The sequence below is a fragment of the Astatotilapia calliptera genome, chromosome 4, assembly GCF_900246225.1.
Source record: "Astatotilapia calliptera chromosome 4, fAstCal1.2, whole genome shotgun sequence".
In the NCBI taxonomy this organism is placed as follows: Eukaryota; Metazoa; Chordata; class Actinopteri; order Cichliformes; family Cichlidae; genus Astatotilapia; species Astatotilapia calliptera.
In genome coordinates this window covers 2547996-2564048 of record NC_039305.1, presented here as the reverse complement: position 1 = coordinate 2564048, position 16053 = coordinate 2547996, and the positions used below count along the sequence as shown (strand labels likewise).

At 40.0% G+C, this 16053-nt stretch overlaps 2 protein-coding genes and 1 non-coding gene across 3 annotated transcripts; 2 read left to right on the top strand and 1 right to left on the bottom strand.

Annotated features, from left to right (window-relative positions):
* The first annotated feature begins 2550 nt into the window (after positions 1-2550).
* On the top strand, positions 2551-9496 carry LOC113019974 (pentraxin fusion protein-like). The gene is made up of 5 exons (XM_026163641.1): positions 2551-2582; positions 7286-7370; positions 7486-7552; positions 8034-8241; positions 8596-9496. Exons 3-5 carry the CDS (start codon positions 7501-7503, stop codon positions 8999-9001), a joined length of 666 nt encoding a protein of 221 aa, XP_026019426.1. The 5' UTR covers positions 2551-2582; positions 7286-7370; positions 7486-7500; the 3' UTR covers positions 9002-9496.
* Positions 9497-13404: 3908 nt separating this feature from the next.
* LOC113019973 (pentraxin fusion protein-like) lies at positions 13405-14960 on the top strand. The gene is made up of 3 exons (XM_026163640.1): positions 13405-13560; positions 14450-14664; positions 14764-14960. The coding sequence occupies exons 1-3, from the start codon at positions 13412-13414 to the stop codon at positions 14874-14876; spliced, it is 477 nt and encodes a 158-aa protein (XP_026019425.1). The 5' UTR covers positions 13405-13411; the 3' UTR covers positions 14877-14960.
* A 1021-nt stretch (positions 14961-15981) lies between these two features.
* Positions 15982-16053, bottom strand: trnat-cgu (transfer RNA threonine (anticodon CGU)). Its single transcript has one exon. It is a non-coding gene; the product is annotated as a tRNA-Thr (tRNA).

The following is a 16053-nucleotide window of genomic DNA, read 5'->3' as shown; positions in this document are numbered from 1 at the left end:
TGTTTGCAGGGGAGAGAGAACCAAGAGGAAATGTTTTTGACTGGGAAAACACAGAGCTGATAATTAACGGAGACGTAGAGGTCGCCACTCGTGAGCTGTAGTTATAATGCCACCCATAGGGTTGTATGAAATCTGATACTTTATTGATCAAAATGTGCATCAGTAATACTGACATCACTTCAGATTAATGTGTTTTGCGACCTAGTAAAAATATCTGCTCCGTCCTTCTCTATGCCTGATAAATCATTTTGATTTCAGAAATGCCGGACCTTCTGACAGTCATGTGACAAAGGAAGCACACCATCTTTCTGTTCTAGAGTTTAATGTAACTGAACATAATAAAAAAAAAAGTCATCATCAACAACAACTCATGCTATATTACACTGTGTCATTTCATTCATATATTCTCTCAAATATTTTAATAAGAAGTGCTGAAGATTCTACAATGTCTTTTAATTCAACAGGACGTATTAACGCATTACTGGTTACGATTGACCACAGCTGGTTTCTCTCGGAGCATTTCCAGATGACTGCAGATTCCAAAATCCTCACTTCAATCAGCTGTATATGTTATTTAAGTTATTCAGAAGTGTCAACAGTTTGCCAAGGGCTGGAAGAAAACCCAAACGGTCACCCTCAGGTGAGAGGAAACTACTGAGGATGTTTACGAACAAGACAGAACCCATCAAAGCTCAAGATATTTCCCCAGGTTCATTTTGAAGTCAAGCTTTATGAATTGATTTATAGACAACAATGGAGTCTCTGATCACCTGCTCTGTTTATTCGGATAAGCAAACCTGAGATATTTTCTGTTTGAAGGATAAATGATGATGCAAAAGTATGTATGACAGGTTTATTTTAACAACATTCAATGAACTGATCAACAGAGCACTTTATTCACTCAGTGTTGTGAATGTCTAGTTTTCCTGTGCTTATTTAAAACAGATGCAGATGCAGCCTCTTTGCTCTTCGGTTCTGACTGTTTGCCTGTGGCCGGAGCTGTAGCCATGGTTACTGGAACGGGTTGAGACTACACCGGGCTTAAAGCCAAGCTAGTCACAAGAGTCACCTCGTTGTGACGTTAGTTGAGCTTTGCTAAGCACTTCAGCTAACAAGCTAGTGCTAGCCTAACACTTGCTAACACATAGCTTGTGAAAAGGCTCTCTATGTCGTGTTAGCCCAACAACACAAATACTACTCGTTAACTAAAACCAGACAACTGCTGGAATAGCTCGCACCGGAAAACTCTTCTTCAATTACATATTCCTTCCAGGAATGCCTGGGAACTGAACTGCTGCTGGTGGTGGTACCCACGCACAGCAAAAACTGGTTAAAAAAAATCAATGAGAGAATCCTTCTAGGTTCTTATTTTTGTATGAAGAGCACAACATACAAGATACAGAAAGATATCACATGAAGTAAGAAAACCCGAAACCTATCCGGTCGTTAAGTCTTGACGTCACTAGCCGTGTCTCGGCCTGTGTTGCCAACTTAGTGACTTTGTCGCAATATTTAGCGAGTTTTCAGACCCCTTAGCGACTTTTTTTCTAAAAAAAGACGTGAAAGCCCGTATCACTTTTACTCTCAACAAGCAGCGGGTGCTGTAACGCAGTCAGTTGTTCTTTTACTCTTTTACTCTTATGCTGTTTTGTTGATCACAAGGTTTAAAACTACTTATAAACACACACAAAGTAACTCTCCCAGAGTGCCAATTTCGGGTCACTTTTGCCGGTCCAAGCCCGGGTAAAGGAGCAGGGTTGGAATTGTGACATTAAAAAAACAATAATTGCTAAAAGAAATTTAATTTGTAGTTCTAAATAAACTCTAAATGCATTTAGGACGTTTTTTACTCACTTTATGTCTCTTCCACGATGTTATTTGTCTCTCCAACAACATAGGTTACAATTACATTAGCATGACCAATTATGCAAATTAGGCGATGACGTCATTTAGCGACTTCTAGCAACTTTTAGGACAACCAATAGCGATTTTCCTTACTGAGGAGTTGGCAACACTGGTCTGGCCCTAAACTCCGCTGCAGGTCCATATATCAAACGATCACTATGGCATTACTGAGAGTTGAAAAACTGTCTAAAGTCTTTCATCTTTAATAAAATGATCAGCGTTCTGCTCTACCAGGTGTAACAATTGAGTTTAACATCCAGGCATCCATGAAAACGGAATTTATGACGTTTAACAGAGTTAGAAGTTAGCAGGAAGTTAGCTCGCTAGCTTCTATCTAAATACAATATAGCATGTCCTGACTGCGGGGTTTTGGAAACAAATTAAAACGTACAGCTCTGTTATCACTTCCAACATAAATGAAGACAGAAAACTAAACAGCAGGGACGTTTGTAGGGTTACTGAAGTTTGGCTAGCTGGTATATAATGATGTGCTACGTGACCGCTAGCGACACAGCTATGTTAGCATAATATAAACAAGCTAACTTTTTTTCCACTCGATAAAAGTTAACGTGAGTGTTCTCGGTGGTCAGGAACAAATGTAATCGCATGGCAGGATGCTGTAAAAGGACCAAACTTCAGCCAGGAGAACAACTGAGATAATCCATCCACAATACGAGGTTAGTCATTCATATACTGCTGCATGGGCTGGGCTGTAGTTACATCCTAAGGTTTTAAAAACTGAGCTTAAATAAATGATTAGCGGTAATAAAAGCCGAGGGAGGTCAACAGTGATCACTGACTGTTTTAGGAGCTTTTTGAGATTAAATAGAAGAAAATACAAAACATTAAACATGTTAACAACACAAAAGCCATATTAAACGCAGACTACTTTAGGCCCGGAAGTAGGATTCGTCACGTCATCACTTAACGACTGGATAGACGAAACAGAGCTACATAAAAACCTACATTCTTGCATTGTAATTCCTCTTAGTATATTTTAAACTTTTATCAGACTCTTCCAGGTCAGTGTATAGTTTGTGCTAACTTTTGGTTTTGTTAACTGTTATTTGTAAATCATGCCTTTACCTATGGGTGTAATGGCATACTATGTGAATTATAATGACCTTCGACCTGAAGCAACGTCATTAGTTGTGTTTTGCAATGTGAAGTTTTTTATGAAATATATGAAACTTTTTGCCACAATTTTTCTTTTCATATTAGCCAGTACTCGGTTTAAAGTAGTTGGTATATTTAACGTATACTTTCACAGTATCATCAATATATGTGCCCAAATTTTGGACAGTAATTTTTTTAGGATAATTGTAGATTATTGATCAGAAAATGTTCTCAAAAATGTTGATATGAGATAAAATGAAATAACTGTAAAAATTTGAAGGCCTTATATATATATGATAATCTAATGCAATGGAACTAAATGCCAATCATTTCAGTGAAATGATCCAAAAATACATCTGGAAAAATTCAAATCAGCAGCAGCGTCTCTTTGACAGAAACAATGGCCTGGTTACTTCTCTAACACAGACGCCTTTCAACCAGACCATTGTTTCTGTCAAAGAGACGCCGCAGCTCATTTGAAAAAGTCAAATGAGAAACTATTTACAGAAACAATTTAAATGAGAAACATTTGAATTAAAAAACAAACAAACACCAAAACGGAAACAATTCAAACAGCAGCGGTGTCTTTTCTTCAGAAAACATAGAAAACAAACATTGTTTCACTGCAACAAATGGCTTTCAAACATTTTTGAGGTGTGCTGATGAAAATAAGTCTCTCAGGTCTTAAGGTTAGAAATCATCTTAATTTACACAAAATGCCTTTCTGTCATTTGAAATAAATGCTTAAGAAACGAAACACCCGTAGGTAAAGGTATGATGTAAATAACAGTTACCACATTAATCTTTTTTTTTTTTTTTTGCCTGTCCCGTTTGGCTCTTTTGCCATCAGAATTGTTGTCTAAAGGCAAAGAAAGATGCCCAACGGATTTACTTTACCAAATTGACCATCCCAGCCTTGCCATAATGGATCATTTGATTCACCTTTTATTGTTTATTTTATTTTCACTTGCTGAATACGGGACAGACTTGACTGGAGGAAAGAAGGGGAGAAAGAAAGAGAAACAGCTGAGAAGAGGGACGGGGGAGAAGGGCAAAAAACAAAAATCAACAGAATGGGCAGGAAAAAAAATGCATATATCGATCACCTGGATCACCTGTTGAGAAAGAAAAAAGAAAACAAGCAGAAGAGAACAAGAGCAACAGAATAAACAACATCACAATGATATATGGGAATTAGGGGTGCAACGATACTCGTATCGATATTGAACCGTTTGATACAGTGCTTTCGGTTCGGTACGCATATGTATCGAACAATACAAAATTTTTAATTTCTTTTATCAACTTTCCTTCTGACGATGCTGTCTGTGTTGAGCGCTCAGTGAATCCGCGCCCGACTACTCTGCCTAGGCTGCACTGTCGAGCGCAGATCCACTGAGCGCTCAACACAGACAGCATAGCCAGAAGGAAGAGCGCAGGGCAAGCTAGCGAGACAGAAGTTAAGCTCTCCTTGCAACATGGCGAATTGAACCTCCCCCACCCTCATTCACATCTGGCGTTTGGAATTATTTTGGTTTTCATGTGATGTATGACCCTGAAGGTAAGCGCGTCATGGACTAAAGTAAAACAGTTGTCGTGTCCAAATTCATGGGCTGCATTCTCCTGAGGCCGCATTTGTAGACCGATTACGTCACAGCGACGCGCCGAAGGCTGTCCAAATTCGTAGACCCCTCCGAATGCAGCCGACAAATGCGTGCTCCTTTTTCCGAATTTGAAGGATGGGTCGGGTGTGTCCTTCGTGGCCCACCATATCCCAGAATTCATAGCGCGGCCCAGCCAAACTCCAGTTTCCGGCTAATGGTGGCCGCTACTAAGTTTTAAAATTACTCTTATTAATATTTCTGGGTCACAAAATAAACTTTTAACATATTTTCAGGCGAGAAAGTAGCTGTGTAAACATCAAATATCTGCTCGGTTTATCAAGATATCGCATCTTTGCTAAAGTGCTTCGACGTTTTCGGAGACGTCTGCTACCCACCAGCTCGATAGCTAGCCGGGAGCTCGAGGGTTACTGATGCGGCCGAGAATGGCACAACTCCCGGCACATCATTTTCAGATCACCGCGGACTTTCGCTGCTCGGGTTAAACGTTGTCAGCCGGTGATCAGCTGTGATCAGCTGATCACGGGGCCGGGGTTAAAAGAGAGACGCCAGACATCATTCTCTTCGTGTCAGGAGCTCCGAAACTCTGCCGACGTCAGTCTCCGCCTGATTCAGCAACCGTGAGTGATTATCCCTTCAATCCTTTTTCTCTTCCCGGCTCCGCTCGCTCTCTGTCGGTAACGACCGTTCCGAAGCCACGCTTCGTGCACTGATCGTTACTAGAATAACTGCGTGCCTGCTCCAAACCCACCGCTAGCCTTCGCCGCGCTTGGGTCTAGCCAACACGCCACACGGGCACGCCGAATTACTGTGTGTAACCCGCCCGGCCGTGACAAACGTAATATATAAGTCACTTAGACAACCTAAAAATGTTATTGTTGGGCTTTTTTCAGTGTTTTGTTTGTTCGTGAGTAAATCGGTTTGGCTGAGATTAAAGTTATTAGATTAGATAAAATAAAACTTTATTAATCCCCAGGGTGGGTTCCTCCTTGGTTTTTACACAGCTGACTAAACGTCAAACAGAAAACTGATTAAACAGAAGTGTGAGATAGCCGGGAGTTTACTCCAGTGTCCTGTTATATTTTAGACAGCAAGGAGCAGACGGCTGAGTTTATTAAACTCCACCGAGACAGCGGTGACGCTAATCAGAAGGCTACCCGATCTTCTGAGGACCCGGCCCACGTAGACCGCGAAGGCCGGGTCCTCAGGAGAATGCAGCCCATGAATTTGGACACGACCAGTATGTTGGATGTGCCACGCAATGCTCAATTACATGGTGGGAGCTAGTGTGTTAGCGCAGTTAGCTCGTTAACGTGTTGGCCGTCTAGCCCCATGCACGGGGCGATCAGGGGTAGCTCGTTAACGGAGATTTGCCGTGTTGTGGCGTTAAGGTCATTTCAACGAGATTAACCTGAAAGCACTAGCGGGAACACAACGAATATGACTGCACATTTACGCTGACATCATCCTAGTGCAAAGACAAAAACAACAAGCATGCATGCTACAAACTTTACCCGAGTCATTTAGACAGCCGTTAGCACATGATTCTCCTTATGGGGACCTGATATGTTTAATATGCTGCTGAGAATATAGCCCAGAAGAAGCGGATAGTATAGCTTTTATTTTGGAAAGAGACATTTCTCTGTAATAAACTCTCTTTTCCAAAGATGAGTGATTCCTCAATCAGATACAGGGCTCGCAAAATCGCTAACCCGACGTCCTGGGGCTAGCGATTTTTCCAGTCGGGCTGCCAAAATCTATCTCTTCCCTGCCCGTCGGGCTATTGTAGGAAGGAAAATATATGTCAATGCTTTTGCATTCTTTCGGAAATGTAGCTGGGTAATTATGTCATTGGCATCGGTGAGCCACTGTCAATATGTGACATATTGAAATCGCGTTTGAATTTGCGCTTGTTTTTTGCTTTCACTTTGCAATCGTGCGAACTGTGTATAGAGAGCGACAGCACTGATCTGTGAGTGATGATAATTTGTGCACCAATTCCTCTGACATCGTCTTATTAATCGTTAGCTTACTATGCAAACATGACAAGTGAAATCTCCCGCAGCTTAAACATGTGAGAGGTTGATCGCGCAGAGAATCGCTGAGCTTATGTGAGTGCGTGTGTAAAAGCAGCAGGATATATATTTTAGTTCTCCATCCATCCATCCATCCATCCATCTTCATCCGCTTTATCCGGAGCCGGGTCGCGGGGGCAGCAGCCTAAGCAAAGAGGCCCAGACCTCCCTCTCCCCAGCCACCTCCTCCAGCTCATCCGGGGGAACACCAAGGCGTTCCCAGGCCAGCCGATCTCCTCCATACCTGACATGAAGCAGGTATGGAGGAGATCAAAACTCCAGACATCCAGAGGCCCTCAGAACCACATTAATCTAAGATGTTATGTAAAATCATTCATGATCGAAGACAAACACTGATCAAATCCAAATTTAATATGTACAAGAAAGAAAAGAAAAATCATCAATGACTCATAATGTGATGCTAAAAAACTTAAAAAAATAATCACAATAAATAATCCACAGAAGTGTTTGTATTTGTTAAGACTTCGTGTAATTTTAGCATCTTCTTCTTCTTCTACCAAAACCAATGAAAACCAGCCAATCAATGACAGCCTGTTATTTGCATCGCAGGACTCTGAAACGGGGAGGATTTCTGGTACTCAGGTTATAAGACTGCCCAGCTGACTGTCTGCATTAGGACCTTTGGAGCATCACAGTATGTATACAGCTTCATTTTACTTTGTAACTTTACATAACTTTCAAAAAAACTCCCACTGATATTCTGTGTATAAATTAAAATCATGTTAACATATGAGTCTCATTTTCTGCAGGTTTGTGGAGACAAAATGAGACCTCTGATTGGCCTTTTCCTCATCGCCGTCTCCATGGCATTGGCTGGTAACGGTTTCTCTGTTCTTTTGTCCATCTCTGTGCAAGTTTGTAATTATGTCATTATTTACTTTTTATTGTTTATCTCATTTTCTATTTTTCTTTATATGTTTTCTTGTCTTGATTAAATCCTTTTATCTGTCATTCATCCTCTCAGTGGCTCAGATGTCAAAATTTTTCATTTTTAAGAGCTCATTAAATTTGTGTGATATCAGTTAAAACAGAACTAACAACAACAAACACATTTATGTACATAAACAGCTCTCGTGGGAGAGTTAAAGACATGGAGTTTGTTGCAGCTGAGTGTTTTGAACCTTTCAAAGGTTACAGGCCAAACCAACTTTATTTATAAAGTGCTCTAAGAACAGCAAGTTCTGACCAAAGTGCTTAACATTACGAAGAGAATGAAAATATGAATTAGTTCATACAATTTAATTACAATTAATTCGTTTACAATTTCATCAACACAAAAGAAAACTCTGCTTCTCAGGGAGTGTTCCCATTAAGACCCTGGTATTCTCCACTGCGACGAGCACCAGTTATGTTGAGATGATCCCTCAAAGGCCGATGAACCTGACTGCGTTCACTCTGTGCATGCGAGTGGCCACGGAGCTCAGCGGCCAGCGAGAGATCATCCTCTTTGCATACCGGACTGGAAGCTACGATGAGCTGAATGTGTGGCGTGAACTGGATGGAAGGTAGGACATCTCAAAGTCAACAGCATCTACACTGTGAGCTTTACAAAAACAATATCAACCAAATTTGATCTTATTGGTCCTGGTGTAAAATTGTTTTGATTCAAATGTAGTAAAATTATGATTTTTCATGAAGCTGCCTGTGTGCAAGACTTTTATGACTAAAGGACGTATGGGTGTTGTGTGTGCAGACTGTCCTTTTACATGGCTGGAGGTGGTGTTTTGTGTGCTTTTGCAGCATTTTTCTTATTGCTGGTGTTTTCTTAAGTTGCAGTCCGTTTGGCCTCTGAGGGCCACTGTAGGGTTTTACATTAAGCTGGCTGTGTGCAGACTTATAATGATTGTTTGTGTGTGCAGACTGTCCTTTTACATGGCTGGAGATCCTGTTTTATTTAAAGTCCCTGAGCTCGCAGCCCTGCAGACCCACCTGTGTGTCACCTGGGATTCCACTTCAGGTTTAGCTGCCCTCTTCCTGGACGGAAAGAGGAGCTTATCTAAAATCTACAGGAAGGGTCACACTGTCAGGGCAGGAGGCAGGGTTATCCTGGGACAAGATCCGGATTCTTTCCTGGGTTCTTTTGATGAGCAGCAGAGTTTTGTTGGTGAGATCTGTGATGTGAACATGTGGGATGTTGTTCTGGCAGATAGCGTGATCCAAGGCATGTTTGCAGGGAAGAGAGAACCAAGAGGAAATGTTTTTGACTGGGAAAGCACAGAGCTGAGAATTAACGGGGACGTCGAGGTCGCCATTCGTGAGCTGTAGCTATAATGCTCACCCACAGGAATAACCCCATTCTGCTGTATGAAATAATGGCTATTAATCAAACTGTGTGTCAATATCACTAACGTTACTTTAAGCTTTTAGAAAACAAATATGTGCTCACATCACCTGTTTTTAATTATATATTAAATACTCAACACAGATTCATATTGTTCTAGATTATTCTTATCACTTACTTGTACTTACTTTTAATCACACTGTCATAGTCCCATTGTTGTATTATGAGAGTTTTTAGAGCTTTTCTGTCAGTTATTTCCATGCATTGAGTTCTTTTAGTTTCCTTCCCCAGTCTCAGTCTAACGTTGCTACATGTGGGTTTGTGTCTAACCGCTGCATTTGTTATTTGTCTTCATTTTTGCTACCCCTCCTGTCGCCTGTGTCTACTTACCCTAATCACCCTTGTATGTGTGCCATCTTCCCCTCACACTTTTGTTTTAACGTCTGTGACGATATCTTGTATGTTTTCTCTCCATGCACTTGTGGATTTGGTTTCGTAAAAACTTTTACGTTTCCCTTTGTAGACTTGTGCCATCAGCTTATTAAAGATTGTCCTATTAAACCCTGCTGCCTCCTGTGTCTGCATTTCAATCCTCAGCTTTACACTCCATACAGTTGAAATAATATGCAGCTTGTGACATCGGCATATTTTATCACCAGGGGCTTAAAAATTAACAAGACAACACAGTGTCACTGATAATGCTGACTTCCCGGTCTTCAGGCTCATAAGTATCTCTGTTCTGATATGGTGGAGAACTCAAAGCACTCAGTGGCACACAAATAGTATAAAGGTGGTACTGCAGAAGAGTTTAGCTAATGTTTTGTACTACAGAACTGAAAAGAAGTATTTAGACTGTTTAGTTAAGTAAATGCTGTAATTGTACTGTATTTGTAATCATATAAACAGTACATTTGACAATAACTGAAACCAGCAGCACTGGCCAACAATGGGTTGTGAGGTCATTTTTTTCATTAACATGCAAATTGTCATGACCATTGATCAACAAACACTGATTAAAGACCATTGATCATTGGTCATTCATTCCCCAGCTTTTTAGAAGCTGCAGTCAGCTGAGACTGGATGGCCAATGATCAATGGTCTTTATTCAGTGTTTGTTGATCACTTGGATGAGTGACGAAACGTTTCTCCCACTGGGAGACATGAAAAAGGAACCGTAGGCCTAACACTGAACACCGGAAAACTAAGTCTAAGCATACATCACATGGAGAACAGAGTTAGATCTTTACCAAGAACACAGAGGAGGCTCAGAAACCTAAAAACCAGGAACTATAAATGTAATACAAACAGAAAACCATAATTGACAGAACAAAACTTGAACAAAAAGCACAAACACTGCGTGACCCAGGACCGTGACATTTTTCATTATAAAGCAAAAACCCCTCGATGTAATTTTTATTTTAGTGACAGAGCGCAAATATTTCCTTGCAGTTTTAAGTAAAATTTATATGATGTGATGAAACATTTTAAGACAAGTATATCAAGTTGAACTGTAGTAATGCTCTAGCAATATTATGGCATTATTAAACAATGTAAAGTTAGTATTACGTGTAGCTATTTCAGTGTTTATACTTATTAAATACACATGATGTATTTATATGTAACAATATTATAATTCAATAACATTTCTGGATATTTTACTTTTTATGGGTGGGATATTGTGTTATTACATGATAATAGTACTTTTCAGCAATTTTAAACCTGATTAATTTTATTGCAGCAGTGTTTGAATATATAATTATGTAATTTTGTTTTCACACATACCTTCTATTTAACATGAAAAATCCACAGAAATACACCAAACTTTAACTTACCACCTTGTGAAAGTACATCAGTTTTCAGTACTATAATTATGGGAAATTACTGTATGTTTTGGCACTACAACAGCTGGAATATGACAGGTTTTCTTGTTTTTTAAACGTTTTTTTACAGAGTACGTTTGCAACATTAATAACAGTAGTCTGAGGAGCTTGGAAAGAAAAGCGTCTGGACTTCTTTAAGTTGTTTGAAGACGTTTCACCTTCATCCGAGAAGCTTCTTCAGTTCTAGGGTCAAATGGTGGGGAGTCCCAGAGTTAAGCTCTGTGGGAGTGCCCCCCCCCCCCCCCCCCCCCCCCCCCCCCCCCGAGAGGACCCCCTAATGATCATCTACCTAATCACATGAGCCAAGGTGTGAAAACAGGTGTGGGTCCCAATCAGCCAGAGTTTCAGGTGAGCTCATTGTGAAACCTGGCCCCACCCTATCATGTGATTTCCTGAGGTCAGATGCCCCAGGATGTGAGTGGGCGTTAAGGCGTCTGGGAAGAATCTCAAAACTAGATTATGATGGCAACCAGTTGGTGTCGTAAACCCCCGCCTCTGTTCAAAGATGGTCGCTCACAGTGGCCATAGATGCTTCTTTCACTCCTCTTTCAAACCATCTGTCCTCTCTGTCCAAAATGTGAACATTGGCATCCTTGAAAGAGTGACCTTTGACCTTTAGATGAGGTGGCTCTTCTATGTTGTGCCATGTGTTTATGAACTGATTCTTTGGTTTCTCCAGTGTAGAGGTGTGAGCATTCCTTGCTTCACTGCACAGCATATACAACGTTGTTTAGTTTGTGTTTGGGAGTTTTGACTTTGGGTTTCTCTGATAAACATGAATTGATCTGAGAAACTCAGGATAGTCTTCTCCAAGCACGACATCCCAGCTTTTATTTAGAAACACAAGAATACAAACACTGATGATCAGGAGCAAACAATCCCAAAACTAGTAGACTCGGGGAAATGTGCAACAAGGAAACACAAAACCATGAGGGCAAACACCATAAACAAAAAAGTGTGGAGTTTTAACATAAATCCGAAGTTGAAACCAAAAGGACGTTGTGAAGTCACAAAACGCAGAATGAACCTAAAGATTGACCCAGAACTAAAGCCATGAAATATAACCAAAAGAAACTTGAAAATACAAAACTAAACACCAACAGTACAAAACCACGATCCAAACACTATCAAAAAAATTCCAAACTAGAGAAAACCTAAAAGTCAGAAAAACTCGAAGCCCTCAATCCAGGGACCCTGACAGCAGTCATAATACAGAGTAAAATTACAGATTATAAAGGTGACATTTTGACACACCTTTGCTACAATCACTCCATGTGCTATGGTACATAGATGATTGTAGCATTGTATGCATATTTGTTTCTTCCATATCTCCTGCATGTATACTGATAGGTTTGTTAGAATATAGTAATATAATTCAGGGAACCACATTTTAATCATGCTGCATCAGTCTGAAAAATTCAAATGAGCATCAGTGTCTCATTTACAGGAAGAATTCAAATAAGAAACATTTGAATTGCAAAAAAATACAACAGAAACAATTCAAATGAGCAGCAGTTTCTCTTCTGCAGAAACTATTGTCTGCTTTTCTCTTTGATAGAAATCTTTCTTGGACAATGGTCAGAAGACACGCTCGTGCTCATTTGCAAAATTCAAATAACCATCAGTGCGTTGTGAACAGAAAGAATTCAAATCAGAATTTATTTTTTAAATATTCCCTTTGAAATAAATGGCTAATAAATAAAACACCCACAGGTAAAGGCATGGTTTGCAAAAAACAGTTAGAACTTTAATCTAAATGACCTTTAACTACAGAACTCTGTAACTTTAGCAGCTGCTTCTACCAGTACCAGTGAACACCAAAGCCTGAAACCAGTAAGGAAGTTTAGAGAGCTGCAGAGATGTTATTTGCGTAGCAAGAATCTGAAATGGGGAGAGTTCAGTCACCGCTCAGTCGTCTGTCTGCAGCAGGATCTTTGTAGCAGCTCAGTATGTATACAGCTTCCTTTTATTTTGTAACTTCATATGACTTTTTGATAATCAATGCTGTGTACAAATGTTAGATTGCATTAACACATGAAAATATCTCGAAGGCGTCTGATTTTCTGCAGGTTTGTGAAAATAAAATGAGACCTCCAGTCATCCTTTTCCTCATGACAGCATTGGCCGGTAACTGTATACCTCTCCATGTCGTCCTCTTGTGCACATTTTAAGTTATTTTATTATTTATTTTCTGGTTTTCTTTGTAAACTTAAAATGCATTTATCTGGTATTCAGGCTTTCAGTGGGAGAAAACACAGCATTTAAACAGTGATTTCAGTGACCTTCATTTTAAGAATTCTTTAAATTTGCGTGACACCTCTGTTTTTCCCCTGCCTGTCAACTTAGTTATACCATCTAATTATTTTTATACAGAAAAACACAGTTTTATCACAGTTTCTTTTTTAAACCATTTCAAAGTTTTAGTAATGTTTTTATTTATTTTCCTGCCTCTCAGGGAGTATTCCCATCAAGACCTTGGTTTTCCCCATTGAGTCATGCACCAGTTTTGCTGAGATGATCCCTCAAAGGCCGATGAACCTGACTGCGTTCACTCTGTGCATGCGAGTGGCCACGGAGCTCAGCGGCCAGCGAGCGATCATCCTCTTTGCATACCGGACTGGAAACTACGATGAGCTGAATGTGTGGCGTGAACTGGATGGAAGGTAGGACATCTCAAAGTCAGCATCTACACTGTGAGCTTCCCCCAAAAATAATATCAACCAAATCTGAAAAGTTCCCACTCACATATTTCATGTACACTAACTTTATTCTGTTAATGGAGGCATGCTGGGATAGACTCCAGGCTTTCACGACCCTGATAATGTTCAGCATAAGAGAATGGATTGGTTTCAACAGAATGTGTCAAAATGAAAATTACAGATGGATTTCTCCTGTACTTACAAATCTATGAAGGAAAAACAGCCCACAGTATGACCTCCCATTATGTGGTTTATTAAACATGCTGAAGTTAATGTGGAGCACAGTCGGGGGTCAGGTGGTTTTTACAGTGGCCCTGAGAGGCCAAATGGACAGCAACTTCAGAAAACACCAGCAATAAGAAAAATGCTGCAAAAGCACACAAAACACAACAGAAATAGGAAAAAACAAATCTCCAAAAGCACAAGGGAAGTGTTTCTGGGGAGACAATAACCAGAGGGACCAGTTGCAGCAACCAAAATATGCTAAGCATTGTACTGGGAGACACTTAGAAGAAGTGGAGGATCTATCAGTTTTGTGAGGAAAGAAATGATGAGAGGTAAGTGTGTTAGCCTAACTATTAGTTATTTGAATCATGAGATTAAAACACACTTACCCAGCATGTTTTGGTTTCTACAACTGGTCCGTCGGGTTATTGTCTCCCCAGAAACACTTCCCTTGTGCTTTTGGAGATTTGTTTTTTCCTATTTCTGTTGTGTTTTGTGTGCTTTTGCAGCATTTTTCTTATTGCTGGTGTTTTCTTAAGTTGCAGTCCGTTTGGCCTCTGAGGGCCACTGTAGGGTTTTACATTAAGCTGGCTGTGTGCAGACTTATAATGATTGTTTGTGTGTGCAGACTGTCCTTTTACATGGCTGGAGATCCTGTTTTATTTAAAGTCCCTGAGCTCGGAGCCCTGCAGACCCACCTGTGTGTCACCTGGGATTCCACTTCAGGTTTAGCTGCCCTCTTCCTGGATGGCAAGAGGAGCTTATCCAAAATCTACAGGAAGGGTCACACTGTCAGGGCAGGAGGCAGGGTTATCCTGGGACAAGATCCGGATTTTTATCTGGGTGATTTTGATAAACATCAGAATTTTGTTGGTGAAATCTGTGATGTGAATATGTGGGACGTTGTTCTGGCAGATAGCGTGATACAAGGCATGTTTGCAGGGGAGAGAGAACCAAGAGGAAATGTTTTTGACTGGGAAAGCACAGAGCTGAGAATTAACGGGGACGTAGAGGTCGCCATTCGTGAGCTGTACACTCCTGAAGCTGACGTGTGAGGACTCACAGTGTTTATGATGTTTTTCACACGGGCTGGACCACAGTAGCGTTCACGGTTTGTTTGTTTTTTCTTTTTGAATAGCATGGCCTTAAATAACTCTGTATTTATTTATTTTTTACGTGTATTGACACTTGTTACTTATGTTTTAATTAAAGATTCTGTTCATTTATTTACTGATTGATATGTTTCCCTGATGGCCAATTAACATCAATCAGAGAGCTCATTTTCATTTTACGTTGTGGGACACACAGAGCCCACTTTGAACTTAAGTGTCCAGACCAGTGAAACCACATAATAAATGGGTAAAATTACAAAAAAGTGCAGCTGTTTCATTCCAAGACTGTGTAATGTGTAATCATAAAATATTAATTCACAGAAAATTGTTGTCATTGTTTATTTATTGCTTAATTACTTTCTGAATTTCAGTGGCAGGGAGGAGTCTTTATCAACAGGAGAAGCTGGAAACCAGAATACAAGTAAAAATCTAAAAAGTAAAAAATAAAATTTTATTTATATAGCATCTTTCTAGATAAAAAGATCACAAAGTGCTTCACGAAGGGATGACAGAGTATAAAACAGAGTCTTTGTAAGGCCTGATTCTGGCCCCCGAGCTGTATGTTGGACATCCCATCCAGTAAGAACATACAATCCTTACCAAGCCAGTATTCATAATGAATTCATATATTATATATAATTGCTTACATGCATATTTCCAGGAATTTTTTAAAGTCGGATAGGCAAAAAAGAAGAATGGGAAGACTCTGTTGGGTTGCAATCAAGTTAGACATTAAAAAATATCTTATTGCTTTGCATTGAATTGCTTTTTCATACAGTTTGAGTCATTATCAGTTTTAACTTAAACAAACCCTCTGTAATATACTGTTCGTATTGCTCCCTCTTGTGGTCTTCTGAAGTTTTATAAAACATGAAAAGTTTTGTCCACTTTCGGGCTATGTTTATAGTTTATTTCTTTATAATTTCAATTTCGTGTTGGGGTTTTTTTTTTTTGGTCTGATTTTCTTTTGTAATACTGTTCGACAACTTCAAGGATAGCATTTTGTTTCCCCACCCCAAAAAACACAGTTGGTACATTCCAGTTTAACAGGCACGGACGGGGTTCGAACCCGCGATCTTCGGTTTACGAGACCGACGCCTTACCACTTGGCCACCGCGCC

Bases quoted from the DNA above. Each gene is read 5' to 3' on its own strand.
- LOC113019974 (XM_026163641.1), top strand. From the start codon at position 7,501: ATGAGACCTCTGATTGGCCTTTTCCTCATCGCCGTCTCCATGGCATTG. The intron at 7,553-8,033 runs GTAACGGTTTCT...TCTGCTTCTCAG, and splicing joins CGTCTCCATGGCATTGGCTG to GGAGTGTTCCCATTAAGACC. The intron at 8,242-8,595 runs GTAGGACATCTC...TTGTGTGTGCAG, and splicing joins TGGCGTGAACTGGATGGAAG to ACTGTCCTTTTACATGGCTG.
- LOC113019973 (XM_026163640.1), top strand. From the start codon at position 13,412: ATGATCCCTCAAAGGCCGATGAACCTGACTGCGTTCACTCTGTGCATG. The intron at 13,561-14,449 runs GTAGGACATCTC...TTGTGTGTGCAG, and splicing joins TGGCGTGAACTGGATGGAAG to ACTGTCCTTTTACATGGCTG. The intron at 14,665-14,763 runs GTGATTTTGATA...GCATGTTTGCAG, and splicing joins AGATCCGGATTTTTATCTGG to GGGAGAGAGAACCAAGAGGA.